An 18333-nucleotide genomic window follows, 5' to 3' on the forward strand; every position below is an offset into this window, starting at 1 on the left:
ACGGAAAACCGACGGACGCTCCTCCCGCCGCCCACGGAGCAGGTCCTTCGCGCGGAACCGCGAGGGGAGCACCCACCCATCGCATTGTCCTGTAAGCGTAATGTGAATTTATGCTCCAGGCGATGTGATGCCACGCGCGAAATGGCGAGGTCCTGGCAAAAGGATGGAAACGAGCAAACAAAAAAAAAACAAGGACACCCAAGAGCGATAGATTAGCGCTCGGTGTCCCTTGTCCGGGCCGGTGGTTTGAGTTTTGGGTGCTGCTGTCCTTTAGCTTTGGGACGTTAGAATTCGGCAACCAGAGAAGGCAGGATTTGGAGTGGTCCAAGTGGCTGACTCATAAGAATATTAGTGTGGCTGGCAGATAGAAAGTTTTCACTATATTCTCAAATAAAGTGGCCATATCCTTTGTTTAAAAGTCTAAAAGCTAGAAAATCAATGAAATGCGAAAATTGTCTCCGTTCTATCCACTCACTAGACACCGTGCCGATAAGAGGCCTGGCTTGGACAAAGAACTATGACTCGACACGTCCTGGCTCGAGTTCTACGCTTGACCACCGATTCCCGCAGAGCATTCAGGAAGTCCACTTGCTCTGAATGACCATTAAAGTCTGGGAAGATTTACGGACGGAGATGACGCTCCAGACGCTCATTCAACAATAACGCACCACTATTGAACTTATCGATCCGATCTTGTGATCTCCAGAAGAGGTGTTTGGTCACTGTCTAATCACTTTACTCAGGGATTTTCACACGAGTACCCTTGGAAGTTTGTTTTATTCGTCCTCGGGAGTTCACATGGCTCGGTCTTCTCGGTGGCAGTGACAGATCGATCGTTCGACTTCCGGTCGGCCCTTCGGTACCTGTACCGGAAACTGCACTTCAAAACGGGCTCAAGTGCACCACACGTCAGCGAATAAAGCTAATTTGGGACGCCCTTTGTGCCATGCACCGAAACGGCACATAACAACCCGCCCAAACCCCGGCCAAATGCGCAAAGTGCACCTTGGTAACCCGTCGTCGGCGGGTCTCTGAGACTCGAACTTACGAACTTACGACACCTTTGTTACACATTACCTGGTGCACGCTGTGAGGCACATTGTCCGTCAGGAGTCTCTTTCTAAGCCCATCGAATGTCACTTTTGAGGCCACGTTTTCTGGAGAGTTTCTCTTCCCGAGACGAGATGTCCCGACGAGATGTATCGGTTCGTCTGTCCTTCTCTCGCTGCCCCCGTTCCGAAATGACATCCGGTTTATCGACTTTCTGACTTATGGGCTCACCACCGGGCACTGAATAGGTGCGGCCCGATACACCCCGCGGGGCCGGGGTGCGGCCGGCCAGAGGACTCCTCAATATCGATGTCCTTCGCAGGACCGGACCCGACTGCGTGGGCCGCTCCTTCTTCTTCTTCGGTTTCGCTACGGTTGCGGTCCTTTCATCGTCGTCCACACCGTCTGACAGCGGTGGTTCCGTTTCCGGGCCGGTCCCGGCCTGTCATTGTTGCACACTTTTTTCTGCTCTTATTCTTCCACGGAGACAGATTGGATGGATGGTGCCTTTTCTCTTTTTTTATTGTGTTTTTTTCGGAAACGCTGTCCTGTGTCCTGGCGCGACCGGAAGTACTTTGTACAATTACCGCGCGGGCGGGCGGACGAGCGTTCACCGAGGAAATCCCCTTTTGATTTCCGGCTCAAACTTGAGATCCGCTCCGTGATTCCCGGCGGTGAGAATTTCTGAAGTTGCGGTCCGCTCAAAAGGACATCAAATGTTGGAATTATTCGGCTCCGAATTAGAAGGCAATCGAAACGGAACATATCGGACACAGGTGCCGGGACGTTTGAAACGTTAGGATTTAACAGGATCGAGCAGGATCAAAGAAATGGTTTGGAATGGCATTAATGCGTGTGCCTGTGTGTTGAGAAAAATTGATGGATTATTTTATTTCTCGTCTTTTCGCTGAACGATTCCACATAACATCGTCGTCGGGGATCGGGGACTATTTGTACATTGATTACACTCTGTACCGTGAACGTGTTTTAAATAGACTAAAGACTGTTTTCGCTCGATCAGCTATCCTTATGTGGTAACTCTATATCCTTAGGGCTATTCTCAGCGGGTCAGGGTTGTCCGCTTCAGAGATCGATCACGTCCGATACGTCGCATCCTGCGTGACATTACTCAACCTAGTCTATCTCCTAGGACTTATGGTAACGCGTATATTTACAGTTTGATGGTTGCCTCTGCTCGACACGACTTTAGGACCACCACCGACCGGCAGCTGCGGCCGCGTGATGCAGGAGACTCGCGTGCTGAAACCCGGGTGGCAGTTGCAGGTGGGCCGCCGAAGGGACACCCGTCAGTAGGTCGTGTGGTTGCTTTCCACCTCCACCCAGACACGGCTTACCGTCCCGCACCAGCACCGGCACCGCGACCCGCCTCGGCGACGGAAGTCCACCAGCACCACCAACTCCACCACCTCCGTGACCGCCGTGATCGAGCGCTCCCTTCTCGTGGGCGGCCCGTTTCGTCTTGTAGCGATGGTTCTGGAACCAGATCTTCACCTGCGTCGGCGTGAGCCGTATCAGCGATGCCAGATGTTCCCGCTCCGGAGCCGACAAGTAGCGCTGCTGACGGAACCGACGCTCCAGCTCGTACGTTTGGGCTTTCGAGAACAGCACGCGCCGTTTGCGCTTCTTGTGGCCACCGAGTGCCCCGGACGGATGATGCCCTCGCTCGCCACTTCCCGGATCGTCCGTATCTTCGATCATGTCGATCATGTCGTCATCACAGCCCTCCTCGATATCGACATCGTCCGAGTTTTCCGTGTGCCCATCGCCCCCATGATGGTGGTGGGCATCGTCCAGACCCCGCTCCGAGTCCGAAGGGCTGGGCGTGCGCATTCCAGAGCCTGCGCGCACCGGAACCAGATGCGTCGATCCGTTTCCCGTGCTTCCCCCGGTGGTCCCGACCGAGAGGCCACCGCTGCCAAGGTACGACCGTTCCGAGTGCACCGGTGAGGTACTGTCCGCAGGACTGACCTGCTGCGCGAACAACCGCTGGGCCTGTTGCTGATGGCATGCTGTGGGGGAGAGGCAGAAAGGAAACAGGCTCATTAGTGCCGTGGGCCGTGGTGTTACTTCCTTCCGGTTCCCGCTATTTGACCCTATCGGCCCACGCAGTCGGTCACCTTTTGTAATGCACCAACATTCTCCGAAGCTGTCGTGCTGTGCGCCTGCAAGGTGTGCAACGCGCACAGCACGACACCGACGGCGATCCGATGACCTCGAGCGCGCGGTTGAAGTGAGTGAAACTCTATAAGCCCACAACGGCTACAGAGGAAGAACAGAGCCAGAGGAAAGGGGGAAACAGATACTGCCGCGGCAAGGACCCGAGATCCGGAAATGGGAAAACTTCCTCAAGCCAGCGAGGTCGATAATTTATGATGGCACTTCCCCCGTTCCGTTTTAGGTTGATTCTGCCCCCTAGCACACTGAGCCGTTGTTTCGATGATAGGATTTTTATTCAAACACCCGGACCGAGGCCAACCTAGAGGAAGGTAAGCTCGCGCGCGTTACCACCAAAAGTAACCTCACCGGCGGTTCCGGCGAGGTTGATAAATGACATTCGAGTCGATTATTAATGTACCGCGAGCCCTCCGGGGATGGCGATGTTTGAAAAGCTTCTTTTCACTTTCATCGTTCGCTCCTCCGTTTTCGTCCTTCACCGAGTCCGGCACCATCCACAACTCTTTTCTTTTCTCTGCCACTTTGTGCGGATTAAATCGAAAGTATCCTTGTGCGACCCAAACGAGAGAAAAAAACGAATTGATTGCTTCCGGAAGCACTTTCTCATCGCGCGCTCTCTCTCTCTCAGTGCTCACAGTCCTTTTCTGGTACGAGTCCTATTTTTGGCGAGTGTGCGCGAAAAACCTGGAGGGTAGTCCTTGCGAACGACAATGTGTGCTGTTGTTGCTAATGCTGATGGTGTTTGCTGAGGACCTTTTTTGGTTCTATACAAAGCAATCCACGCGCAAATCACGCCTCCTTTTCTGCTCCGCCCTGCTGAGGGGATACGTGAGCACCTCCTCGTATCCTTGTGAGTGCCCCTGTGGCAGAAAAGAGCACTCACGAGTAGCAGTTTCGAGCAGTTTTATGACGGTTAAAGTAAAGTCTTTAAATGTTTTGCTTTAAGCACAATGTTTCATATTTTTTATAACACATATTTAATTAAGCTTTTTATTACACCCAAGTACAAGCAGAGGAGAAATGGCCGAAAGGCCTAAAGACTCTTTAAACATTCAAACAAACAAACAAACACCCAAGTACAAGAAAATATGAAAAATATAAAACTTTCCAATAGGCCATTCTTTAAATTAAGACAGTGAACCTCGAAGAATAGCGCACATTCATAGACATTCAATATTACAAAATTAAACCTTACACTATAAAAAACAGTTCCAAGTTAGAGATTGACATCATCCCGTGTCCGGAGAAACAACATTGTAATTTAAATAGTGGTCCTGTTTCACTTCGCACCGGAACACACGAGCCTATTTTCGATCAAAATGGCGCTTGCACTCAAACTCGCAGAGGTAAACCGTTAGATTTTAGTTCCCTCGTTCCGTACCTCACCCAACCCGATCATCCGTTTTTCCCGCCGATCCCTAAACAAACAACCTCTCGGCGAGTGTACTTGTGTCGTGTACACTTTGGCGAAGAGAGAGACCTAAAAAAAACTCAAATAAATGTATTCCTAAACCCCCTGCTCTTGCTGTTGGGCTCTTGAGGCCAAACAGCAACATTAGCGACAAACAAATGAAGAGGAACTATGCTGTGCTTAACCGGGGTCTGTCGTTAGACGAGTCGATGGCGCGGCGTGGCGGCCAACGCTCGGAAGCATATCGAATCTCGTCTCGATATTTTTATCCTTTCGCTTTTTTTTCTGTCTATAAATCCGCTCATGGAAAGGCAGTTAGAGAGAGAGAGAGAAAACATCGGGGTGCGTATTTTCCTCTGGTGGGCCTCTGGCAGAGGCTAAAACGTTATGTTAACACCGTGGCTTTGGCCGAACACGGCCGATGTATTATTTTGAAGCCTTTTTGCTTCCCCCGGAGCGAAAGGCGTTGCAGCTGGCAGACCCGCGCGAATAATGGCACCTCAATTCAACTGTCATTTCGAACCCCCGGGGCCTGTGCACAAAATGCCCTCCCGAAAGAGGGCCATCGAAAATAGGACAGCAGTTTCGATGCGCTTGACAGTTCCGGTTTGCCGATTGGATAAAGGACTCGACACCTCCCCGAGACCCCTGGAGGGCCATTTCTAGTCAATCTGCAATCCATTCCGGCCCATATTCCGGGGCCCTCGCTCTTTCCTCGCTTGTTCCCGCTGGTTATGTAACGGAGAACCTCCTGCCGGCCAGGATATGTATCCGCTAGCCTCATGGGTTTCGTAGCGAACAGGGCACAGGATCGGTGGCCAGCATCACCACGGTCCGCTCCCATTGTTGATGATTGATTTCTAATTGGTATTTTGTGAGCAGCCACAGATGCCGCCGCCGGGGTCGTTGTCGATGTCCGGAAGTTGTAAATCTTCCGTCCCGAAAGGATATCGATTACGAATCGATTGTGGCGTGTCATAACCGGGCGGTGTGGGGCGTGCTACGGCTAATTGTTCGAGGGCTGTGGTCACTTTTGGCCACTGTTGCCCTCCCGGCGTGTCGTGGTGTCCTCCGTAAGTCCAGTTGGTCCTCTGGGACGGACAGCTGGACCTGGCACGATTGTTAAAAAGCCATGTTGTGTCAGCGATTCTAGATCCTTCATTGAGTAAGGGCCCAGCCCAAGAATGGAAGTCGGTACCAATTAGGTACCCGACGGCACTCTTGATGGCTAATCCACCCGGTCGCAGCGTTATATACTGGAATATTAACTTCATGTCGTAGGTCCTTCTCCGCGGTTCGGAAGTTCGCGGGAGTTCCCCTAGCGCAACCGAACGGGAACTATCGTACTAAATCCCGGACCGTATCCCGTCGAAATTGATTTGAAACGAACTATTTGGACAGAGGGAGCCGGGCAGTAAATCCCATGTTCCGGGCTCTCTCTCTCTCTGTTGGCAGTTAATCTGGCATAGGAGTAATTGCGCCCACCAAAACAACGTCCCGATCGCCCCGATCGGGATTTGTAACGAAAACAGCTTCGCTGCACTTACCATTGAGTGTATTGCAGCCATCGTACGGCCAGGATCGTCCGAACAGTGCCGGATGCGGATGGTGCCCGTGGTGGTGGCTCGGAGGTGTCGTTAGGTGATGCTGATGATGCAGATGCGCCGGATGATGGGGATGGTTCGCCGGGTGCTGGTGGTGCCCGTGGTGGTGAAGGTGATGCGACGCAGGATGCAGAGGGTATCCGAAGCGGGCGTGCAAATCTTCGGCCAGTGTTGAAGTCCTCAGGCCCAGGGGTGGCGGTTTGCTGCCTTCGTCGCCACTATCGTACCGACTGCCGGCAGGAGTCGTTCGTCCGTCCGTCCGTCCCCGGCCCGGCGGCGTCTCCCGTCGACGGCCGGTCTCCGGTCGGCTTCCGTCGTCGTCGTCACTGTTGGCCGCACTGTTCCCGCTGCCACTGCCGTGCAGGTCCGGATTGCTGCTGGTGTCCTCCGGATGCGCCGCTATCAGTGATCGGCGCGAGCCGGAATTATTGGCACCCCGGGAAGCCTCCCCATCTTCGTCGTCCCCGTCCTCCTCACCGTCCCGTAACCGGTGGATGGCCGGATCGTCCAGCGAGCCGGAGTTTTTCCGCTTCTTCACGTGCTTCTTGTCGTTGTCGAGCTCCAGCAGATTGCAGATCCGAAAGCCGGCCCCGGCACTGGTCGTGCGCTGCGACTGTGGTAGCTTCATACTGTCCAGGAATCTGCATGGAAAACACACGCAAGGGGTTATTAATAGGGTTAGCATTTTATTTGGCCTTCTTCTTAATGGAAACGTAAATTGAAACGAAATCGGGGCGAAACCCTCGTTCCAGAACGCGCGCGCTGAACCCGGGAAAGGATTAAATGGCCGAACCGCCATGGTTGCATTTAATTCCCCGGGGGATTCGGGGGCATCGTTTTCACCTTTTAATTTCACCCGGTTTTCGTTCGATTACTGTCAATCATGTCCACCATTGGTACGGACGTGGATGCGTCCTTTCCGTTCGTCCAGGGATTTTTAATCTGGCCGAATTTATTGGAGGCCGCACATCGGGCCTACACGCCCCCGAGGGCTTCCGAGGAACGGAAGTCGCCTGTCCGCCCTCCGGGTCGGGTCAGCACGCCATAACGCCTCAACTGCATCCCGGTACGGAATTAAGATTTATTAAAAGCCTTTGTTAAAACTCGATGTCATCCCGGAGCCGGGATTTCTCTTTTTCGTTCGAGGTTTTTTTTCCCCGCTACGGGAGCATCCGTGTGGACAACATAATCTCTCTCTCTCTGTGGCCCAATCACTGGCCTGGTATCCTGCTTTATTGGGTCCCACCGCACACCCCGGACCCAAACCCGTGGCGCGATGAAAATAAAATCTAAATCAAAGGATGCTGCGCAAACGGGCGAAGCAAGATGGCTGTCGACACGGCCGGTGACGGGCCTATAAAAGGTGAAAAAGGAATTATGTAACGCGCGCGCGCAGCCCATTCTCGTCGGAAAGAAAAGCAGCAACATTCAAACCCCTCCCGCGGACACCGGTGGGCGTAATTCGTGTTCCCTTTTTCCCTTTCGGTCTGGTCTGCTCTGCGGTAAGCGGTTCACCACCGACCGACCGACCGGTAGCTTGATTGGATTTTAATTTAAGCGTTTTTGATGGATGACAAAGGACGCCATGACAGGGCCCGCTTTGTGTGAGTCCCCCGCCCGCCGGAGCCGGGCGAAAGGAGGCGATCATTTTTAATTTGGTTCACCATGATTGATCGCAGCGATTTTAAATTTAATAAAAAGTGGGACAATCGAGCAAACTGTGGTGGCGCATTTAGGTCCTTTTTTGTTGGGGTCGCACCGTGCCGAGAGGTAAAGCTGCGGCCGTAGCTTTATTAGGACCACAATAAAGGCGCTTTAGCCTAGCTTCGTAAACAAGGCAACAAGCGACTGATTGATGAGCAAATAAATCTAGCATCAGCTCACGAGGGGCCTGCCAGGGGTAGTACCTGGCTCAAGTAGTGCAGCTCACGGGGGCAAGGATTTTTAAAGGACTTCAGGAAAAACCACCAACTCGCTGGAGGGCGAACTAATGTACAAATCGCCATGCAAGCGTCCTCGGACGCTGTTTGTCCAGGGATCTCCAAGGTTCCAACCTGCTTGGCCGGCCCACCATTTGCCAAAACCCACAGTGCCACCAGGCAGAGGCTGGCCACGCCGAAGAGGCTCTCGTGAGCCCTCGGCTTCAGTCAAGAAGGGCGGTGTCGCTACCCGCGAATTTCGGCGCACCGAGTCCTGTAAGTGCGTCCATTCAATTGCCGCCGTCGCCGCCGCGGCCGAAGGCGCTCTCATCTCTAGTGGGTAGCAGCGTGCGCGCAGTGGCTTTGGCCTGCCGGTGGGTTATTCCGGGATATCCGGAGTTCCCACCGGTCTCTGCAGGTAGGCCTCGAACCCTGAGAGGGGTTTTCCGAGTGTAGAGCCAGAAAGATGATCCTTACAGCATCCTGCACTCTCGATCTCGATCACTCCGTTACTGACTTGTTCTGAAGAGAACACAAAAATTATGGAAATCGTTGCCTTAAGAGTGTGTCAGTGTCAGCGGAAGGCACAGAGAGAAGGAAGGACCTTCTGTGAAGTCGTCCCTGGGCATCAGAACGAGGAACGTGATGCAAAACAATAGACCCAATATAAGGACGACGGCGAAGGAAAGTGTCGGAATTTCCGATAGTAAAACGGGATCCTACTGTCAATCTCTTTCTAGCAGCTTTCTGCTACTACCCCGCCGTACGGGGCCACCGACAGGTCCTAGTCTCCTGCCAGCCGTTGCTCTTGAGCCTCCGATGGAACACTGCTGCTCGTGGTGCTCTCTCTCTCTCTCTCGCTCTGACTCCTAATTTGCATTTATAATGATTATGGATGCCGATATGGTTGGTGTTCGGCATAAATTACCCTCCTACAGCTACAGCACACTTGCGAGCCCGTCAACAGGTGGGTCAACCGATGGCCAAGTGTGTTTCAAACGCATCCAGCTTCGAAGCTCGATCACTGTCGACGGTGTTCAAACCGTTGAGAGCACTTTCAGCGGTGCTTGGGCGGGAAATTCCGGAATTTTGTACTTCTTTCCGTCCGTTTTTTCTGGTTTTTGAAACCCATTAGGATTTACAATCGCGTCAGTGGTGGTGCTGGTGGTCCCTTCCTGGCTTCCAGTGAGGATACACCCTGAGGATGCAAAACAACAGCGGCATGATTCTGCCACGGAGATAAGGTGTCTTAAATAACGCCAAAAACAACAGTATCGAGCGGCTAACGAAGCAAAATATTATTATTTCACTCGTCACTGATCTCATAACCTCTGGCTGGCTGGCTTTGAGCTGGCCTGTGACGGTTAAGCTGGGTGATCCTTGGGCTCGGCCAGAGTCAGGGTCGTCGTTCGGGTGGTTTGAAACTGAGCCTGCCGGGGCGAACCATGACCACAGAAAGTGTGGAGAAAGTGTCAACCTCGGAGCGTCGAAAAATGGACAAGCGTGAAAATCACCTCCAAAGCTGATTATGCTAATGTACACAACATGCAGCCCGCCCCGTTTCTCTATCGCCGTCTTCAGGGTCATGGTTTCTCCGTAACTCACAAGAAAGACCAAAAATATTGAGGAATATTTTATCCGTATTTCGGATGTATGAAAACTATTTTATAGTAAATAATGTAACGACTAACTCAGCATCACATAGCAAACAAATCTCCTTTTTCAACAATCTCCAGATGGCTCCAGGACTTAAGAAGGACCTTCAATCGAAATTTATTGCCCCAATTTGTTACCGTCAAGCGTAACACAAAGAGTGCCAAAACGTCGAAAATGATCGCAGATAATGCTGATTTTTTAACTTCCTCGGGACCTCAAAGGTAAAAAAAAATTAACAAAACACAACAATGATGGCCAATTGCAGCGTCTGGCCACCTAGTGCGAGTGATCCGCATCCCCGACGCCAAAGTGGCAATCGCACAATGGACAGCGGCCACCAATTCCGGAAGCCATCACACCGGAATTGGCGGGTGCAGTAAATAATGGGATTATTTCAATGGCATCCCGGGCGAGGTAGAAACGGGGCACACAGGCGAGGAGTTTGTTTTCTCAAAAAATAGAAGCGAAAAAACAAACACATGACCGGTAAGTGACACCGATAAAAAAATAAATAATACAAATCGAGAGCAATACTCCTGGAGTCCCGGAGTCAAACGGGCCGGAATCCGGAAAAGCCGGAAGAATGCCTTCCCCTTAATTCGCCATTAACGATATTTACGATACTTCCGGTCATGCTGCGTTTGAAAGCCGAAATCCTGAGGCGCGCAGGCTCCGCGAATGGTGTGAGGTTATTGAGTTTTCTGTTGCGCTCGGCCACCCTCAGCGGCCACAATAAATTCGGTGATGGGTATCGATCAACCGAGGCAGATGATGAAGGTGTGAATGTGCGAAGAGTGGCGCAGTTTTTAATTGCCTTTTATCAACTGTTATTAAAGCATCAAAACCTCAGTTTTAAATTTAACAGCCACATTTATGACCAATTTTGTTATTCTTCATCAAAAGGTTCTTGTCAATACCATTTTATGGAACAACCCAAACGATTATAGTCATGCAATCAAACGATCAGTTGATATATCAAAATGTATCTCGTATCATACGATCTCGTAAGATCGGCATGAGCATAAGGCATGAGCTTAAGCATTTCACTAATTTTAGTAACTTAAATTGATGTGGACGCCAGCAAGTTTGCATATAGGATCTACACAAACAATATTATTGAACAAACAAACGAAGGACACAGGTCTAAGTGAACCATTTAATGCACATTTTATGATTTGTAAAATGCTCCTTGATGATCTTACAGCTTATGAAACTTCAAATTATTTAGTATTCAATGTACTGCTATGAACAACATTGTATGTACTTCTTTCAAATAACATGACAGACCGCCTTTTAAATGATCTACTAGTTGTGTAACTGATCGTAGTTTTTAATAAAATTCGGAGTTGTATTAAATTGCTTGCTTACCCGGGCAAGGAGCGCAGTGCCGCGACTGGATAGAATGCGGCGGGCAGAAGGGCCGTGTTCCAGGGCGGGAAAAGCAACGGAGACCAGGTTAGGACGGGGGCCGTCGCCGGACTGGCCATGATCGAGGGCCCGTCCGGAAGGACGGTCTGGCCGGGGCTGGAAGCCGCTTCACTTGGACTGCCCGGCGGCGGCCCGGGCGTTACGACGTTGGCCACGGTTGCCGCCGCTGTCGTGTGCGATGGGTGAACCGTTGCCGGTGTCCTGGAACGACCACTAGCACCGGTGGCCGTGGCAGCACCAGCCGCTGCCGGTTCGTTCGTTTCGGTGGCCACTTTGACACGTTTTGCGGAACACTTTGTTTGTAACTTCTGTAAGTCGTGCGTCGTTTCGGCCCGAAATCTTGGTGAAATCACTAATCAATTTTGGGAAATGTTTTAAAACCGCGCCACCAGAGCTTTCACAAACACTACGGATCACTGGCGGGGAGTAGTTCCGGGGACCGACTCCAATCGCGTCGAGATCGCCACTTTAATCAGAAAATCGATCAAAACGTAAGGATCGCTTTTGAGGGGGGTGCGCTCGAGGGAGACGGCCAGTTCAGGAATCGAACCGATCGGCGCTTCCGTTCGGTCCAAACACCAAAATGGGAACACTTCGTAACGCTCCGTCGGGCCAGCTCGGGTTGATGGCCAGTGCTTGACTGTAACTAAATTATGTTTTCACTTGAGAGGTAAGTGGACCACTCGTTGTTGCAGCACACACTCGAAGCGGCACCGGAGATTCGAGCACCGGACACAAACGCACGCGGTCCCATTCGCTCGCTCGGCCACCAGGTCCCTTTCCTACTCACGCGCACATACCAGAGCCAGCCGTCGTATCCTTTGTGCGTTATTTATCTTTTTTCGTTCGTCCCTCATCGAAGCCGGGTCCGTCCGCCGCCGTGAAGGGTCCTCCTTCTCGAGAAGGGCGCTCGTTGTGTGCGTGCCGTACTGTCGTCTCTACCACCGCCGTACCGGACGTCGGGCATTATCCTGCCGCACTCGACAGGATAATGCCAGCGAGACAGAGAGCGACGGCGGCATCGCGCTGAGAGGCACTCATCGGCGCGCATCAAGGGGCTCGCAGGACGATCGTGAGTGGAAACCGGCCAACCCTGCGAGAGCGAAAATCCGGATGCGGTGAAAATCCAGCTTTCGAGTGCTCGTGCTCGAGTGCTCGAATCGTGCCAATCGGAAACGGGCTCGCGATGGGCGTGGCCTAACGCGTGCATCGGCGCCGTAGCCATTTTCGTGACCATTTCGTGAGTGACCATTTTCTATCGCTCTCTCCCTCTATCTTCTACCGCGGCGTACTCTCTCTCTCTCTGTCCCTCGTCGAAAGTCGTAAACCGTGGAGAAGCCTCTTCGGAGAAGGATCATCATCGAAGGTTCCGGTGTGTGGATCCCTCGCGCCAAGGACCCCGAAGCGTGCGGGCACTCGAATGAAGAGAGCGCGGAAAAAAGCGACGAAAAGCATGCAACGAAACGGGGCAGGGTAGCACGTGTGATGTTCCTGTGCACTTTCTATTGCTTCACTCCCACAGACGCGCATGAGTTCGGCCCCAAAACGGGTGCGCCGATTTCGCGTCCCTTCACAATTCCCATGCCTCTTCTAGTCACTGATTTATAAAATGTCCTTTTTTCTGCTTTCGTTGACTTCGGTCCAATGTTTATGGCCCCCGGTATTTTTTTTTCCATTCACTCGGACTCTCTGCGCCAAAAGCGTACAACAATGTAGCGTTAAGCGATATCCTTTCGAAACTACTCCACGCCAAGGGGGTCAGGCTGGGGCTGACTAGGGAGACTTCTTAGGGGCTTTGATATTGTGCTGACGTTGGCAAGAAAATCACTTTCGTGGAACTCAATTAAGTGTTTATAGGACGGGCACTAATGTTCGGTGGCTCGGACAACGGATACTCCACGATCTGGACAATCTGCACAATATCGTTCGTCCATTCGATTAGTTAAAGACGTATGCGTTTTAGTGCATTTCTTTTTATTAAAAACCAAATCACTTCTTCAATATCTACTTACGCTACTACTCCAAGCCTTAAAGGACTCTCAAACGTATAGCAGAACCACAGGAAAGAAGGAATGGCAAGGAAAGAAGAATTAATGAGCACCGGGACCCCATTACCGACGGGGTCCCATAACAACAACAATGATATCGCTGATTCGTTGAAGCCGAAACGCCATCGGTCGACTAGAAAAGACCCCACGATTCCGGTGCCCGCTGAAAGTGTAATCTTTGTCCCACTGTGTCACTCCTGCGCCCACTTTATGGGCCCGACCCGACCCATCGATCGATGGCTTGGGGCCGTAAAACGACAATGAAAGGTTGTTAAAGTTAATGAAGGATCCATTTTGCTCGCCTTGCCATCGACAGCACAACCGCCCGAAGCCGCGCCACGACCGACGACCGAAGGACACTCTGACTAATGGTGCAAATGTAGTGTGTGCCCTTTACGGTGGCTTCGGCCCGGCCGGTGGCATTATAGTGATTGTGCTCTACAGATTAATGTATGCCGATAACATTGACCGTTCTGGTTGCGTGACCTTTTCGTATGTAAATACCGAGCATTTACATTCGCCAGGATGGTGGCCCATTTTTGGAAGCGGATCGGGACGTCTATTACCGGCGGGTGCTCCACTCTTTTGTGGTTCTTGTAATTTATACCACAAAAAAGTTAACCAAAAGTGTTGCAGTAAGAGAACTTCTAAACAAAACACGGCAGTCTTGGACAACAATCGGGAGAAACTTGAGACCCTCCACATCAATAGTGACTCGAATTGCTATCCGATCGTCTTACTGTATGATATGAAAGTCTGATCAAAAATTGAACTGAAACTTAACTAAACAGAACATGTGTAATGAACCCTGTAATGACCAAAAGAATTTCAATTAATAAAAAATATAAACGTAAGACGAACAACCTGAATATTGAGAAAAACGGAAGTTTCGTAACGGTTACGGCCAAGGGAACAGCTGTACCGCCTTTCTGGAAGATTAAGGTTTTTATATCTGACGATCTGACTTCTGAGTCTGATATTACAGAATACTTTCCTGTGTACTTAACAGCTCATCCGCTCCGTGATCATTGTTTTCTATTATTTATAGCCATCTCGCACGCCCATTCCGTTGGGAAATTCGTTATGCTCCGTTGATTTAAAAACTCCGTCTTTATAGAGTGTCCTTTAGCTGGATGTTGGCTCACTCTGCATACCTATTGAAGCGACATCCCTATATGTTTAACATAAAGCTCAGCGTTCGAGGGTTTTTAGTGCTCTCCGTCGCATTCGTCTGCAGGGCCGGTGGCAGATGATACCTCCGGAACACGTAGGTCAATTTGTCAAACGAAACCGATATGCTGATCGGGGCGAAAGGCGTCTTTTTCGCTTCATCTACGGGGGCATCTTGCAGACAAAACTGTACGCAAGCGCTCCTCGCAAGACCACTCGGCCAGAAGGTGATCTCCTCCTCCGGTCCGGTGTAATTGATTGCCGCGGTGATCAGGCAATTTTACGCCCTAAACACCCTTAACTGTACTCTATCACGCCGAAGCGACACCGGGCAACGCCTCTAAGGTCAATCTGAGGCTCTTTATCTTGTCATCTTGCGTTCCGCACCCCGTGAGGAGCCCCTTGAGACCCGCCGCCTTGGAGAAGAACTTTCCCCAGCCGACCCGGGCGATGACTTCAAAAGATCAAAGCCTCAAGACTTCGGTTCTCCATGCGGCAATAAAGCGTACTGCACGGGCCGGCCTCTAATCGGACTTCCGGACTCCGGGTCTTACCCATTGCGTTATGAGGCAGCAATAGAAAGGCCCTTTGTCACATCAATTACACATCAGATGTGCGGTCCTTTGCGACGCGCGGGGCAGCCCAGAATGCTGTCCATTTGGACCATTGACGAGCACGTCACGCTTACTCCACTCCTTCACCGAGCTCTCTACCAGTCGGGCCCTATTGTCCATTGATGCTTCCTCGACGGGGCCCGATGCTTGTCCGACCCGTCCCATCCCTTTGCGGACACCTTCCGAAAGAGCGAGCCTTATGACCGCAGCCACAACACGAAAAACAGGATGACCGGAACCCCGGACGCTCGGCCCGGAGTTTTACGACCCTCGAAACGGAAGACAGAAAGTTCCGAGTTCCGATCGCACGGTGCCATAATGGGACAAAACGAGCATAAAAAGGGATCGGGAAACGACCACAATGGACATCCGAGGTGCATCCTTCGCCGCTTTGCGGGGCTCTTTTTTTCGATTCCAGTCTCATCCTCTCGCCATTGCGTTACGTTGCGATCGATCGATCTGGTGGATGGTTTCAACTTCTATTTTTTTCTACAGTGGGTTCAAAATGGCCAGGGCAAGAAATTTGAAAGCCATTCCGTCCCGCCGGAAGGAACGCCACATTAGAAGCGCAATTGGATTAAAGCGTGGTGAAAGAAGCCTAGAATTAAAGAAATGCCCAGAAGAGAGGGAGAGCGAGCGGAACTCGTTCCAATAAAGGGACCGGGCCACATTCTGAAGCGCGATGAGAAGGAAATGATCATTTATCGTACCATTTATCGGATGTGGGACATTTTTTTCTACTGTTAAAAAACCGGAACCGACCAAAGAGAGATCGGCCGATCGGAAGGCATTGAAAGTGACCGGCATTGATTTAGAAAATCTTTTTTAAAATAAAAGCACATCTTTCACACTTTCTTCGGCAATAGTAAAAGGCGTTGTTGGCAAACAGACGGTGCTGGGCACAAAGGAGTGTTGCCATGTTGAATCCGATTGAATTGCGATTCATTAACTTTCTGTTCGCCGTAGAATCATGATCGTGCGATGAAGATCGCTTATTTTGTTGGAAAAACGGAATGTCAGCTGCGAATATATCACCGTTTAGAAGATAATGGAGTATTTTCCAAAGCCCTGAAATCACCCGAAACGGCCTTTCGTTTAAAAGGTTGTCTTGTGCGAATTACTTCGAATTGTTTAACTTCGGTTCGATCTGCGATCGGAATTTCCACGCATGATCTCCGGATTGGACGAGTCTCGCTGCTGCTGCAAAACTTTCCCACTAATCTCTGGATTGGGACGAACGCCACAACTCCCACGGGCATCGCGATAACACCTTCTACCCACTTGGCAAATAAAGGGTTCAACGAGGGACCCCCGTACGAAGCGACCAGGAACAAACCAAAAGTCCGTTAATGAGCAAGCGTAAACAAAGCATAAACTTCTTAGCATCCGCAAAAGTGCCCGGTCGAGGGCGAAACGGACCAAGGATTCCGATGTAGAGCCACACCAGTCCGGAGGCTACCTGTGATCCCTGTGCGGAGGACCCTTGCATGCCAAGCTGTCTGGACGGGCCAGACAGCTTGTCGCCTTCCGTCCGGGCCGATCTCGATTGCACGAGGAGTGAGAGTCTGGTCGAGATCATTTACAGCTCCGATCCCAAAGCCGATCGGAAGGTGATCCGAGGGCGTGCAAAGTATTTGTTTTAGTTCCATAATTCGTATCCTTGCAGACTCTGGGACAGGTTTCACATTCTCCTCTTTCTCTTTGTCTCTGTCGACGGTTGGCGACAGAATGACGGGAATTCCGGCAAATCTAACCCGTTGTCTGCCGTCATCTGGCACAGGCCGAATCGAGTAGAACAAAGTAACCTTTTGGCGACGGAAACCCCCTACGCACTCCCGCTCGGAACGAACGGATCAGTGGATTGGAACACGAATAAATTAGCCAAATCAAACGGGGAGTCTGAGTGGTGATAAATTATACCGAGGACCGCAGAGCAACCCGAAACGAGAGACACAGAGAAAATCCTTCAGGTCCAGCTCAGACAACCCTTTGCTGGAGCTGCCCGGGCTCTTGACCCGCATCTACATCCGGCGGCCAGATTGCCTGCGCTCGGTCGGGATTCAATTTCGTAGAGTGCGCGCCCTACCACGTGGCCACGGTTCGTTGGTTTCGATGGGCGGTCACACTACATTAACTGTTTCGGGCTTTGTTTTTCTGGTGATTTTTCATTTTCATTTTCCGCACAAAACACTCACTGCTGGGGGTGTTTGTTTTTTTCGAACCATACCGATTAGCGTACATTCTGTTACATAGTTTTGTAGATCGGTTGGATTCTTTCATTGTTTCATTCAAGAATCTCCGAAGCAGGTGAGAGCAGTCGAATGACTTCATCAGCAGCAATATTATATTAATTTGAAGCTGAATTGTAACGCATTATATAATACAAAATCGAAAATATATTAATTTTGTTACAATTTCGTAAACAATAGCCCTGCGTTCAAATACTGGAAATGTTGCACTCCGTCCTTGTAGACAATACATGTTTGAAGCTTTACCAAAAGGGCGTTTCCATATCCACCTTTGAATGGTGTGCTTCACAAAGAACGGTGGAAAAAGGTGAAGCTAGTTTTTCGCACCGCTTGTAACGGATGACAAATTTGCTTGCTTCTGTGCGCCCTTTGTTGTACCCTTCGGGTGCTGGCGAAAGGAAAGGGATTTTATGTTCACCGGCACATACACATTGCCGGCATTCGGTGGCTCCCTCGGGAATCCGTTTCAGAGATCGGAGATTCGGAGAAAAGCGGTAGTAGCAAGCTGGACAAACAGAACCGGAAGAAAACGAGACACGATCTTTTGCCGATATATCGGTTCCTACAACTTACGCAACGGACGGGCAGGGATCGAAACTCCACTGGAGTAGTGTTGACCTCTGGGAGATGTCATCGGTGCCCGTAACTGGTATGTTCCGCCGTGAAACGGTTAAAAGGGGACAAAATGGCAACGGTGAACCTAGCGGAGGTTTTACAGGACTATATTTTCCTTTCTAGAGGTCCTTATATTTTAGTTGATTTACCGCTGGAGTCACCGTGGTCAAAACTGATCAACCATCAAAGCAATTTACATTCAATTTACATTTTGTTCAAATATTTGAATTTAACTGCCCTGCTTACACTTTGCGAATTCAGAAGAGAGAATTAATTAGCTGTGACTAATCGTGGGCAGTCAAAACTAATCATTGTATCGGTCGCTCTGCTTGGATCAAATAATCGTTCATTCCATTCAACTTTACGGCCATCT

The 18333-nt window shown here is 50.7% G+C and overlaps 1 protein-coding gene across 1 annotated transcript; it reads right to left on the bottom strand.

Annotated features, from left to right (window-relative positions):
- Positions 1-2256: 2256 nt before the first annotated feature.
- On the bottom strand, positions 2257-11323 carry LOC131216763 (homeobox protein vnd-like). The gene is made up of 3 exons (XM_058211335.1): positions 11205-11323; positions 6205-6902; positions 2257-3080 (listed from the first exon to the last, which is right to left on the bottom strand). The coding sequence occupies exons 1-3, from the start codon at positions 11321-11323 to the stop codon at positions 2257-2259; spliced, it is 1641 nt and encodes a 546-aa protein (XP_058067318.1).
- Positions 11324-18333: the final 7010 nt, after the last annotated feature.

The sequence above is a fragment of the Anopheles bellator genome, chromosome 1 (genome assembly GCF_943735745.2).
Source record: "Anopheles bellator chromosome 1, idAnoBellAS_SP24_06.2, whole genome shotgun sequence".
In the NCBI taxonomy this organism is placed as follows: domain Eukaryota; kingdom Metazoa; phylum Arthropoda; class Insecta; order Diptera; family Culicidae; genus Anopheles; species Anopheles bellator.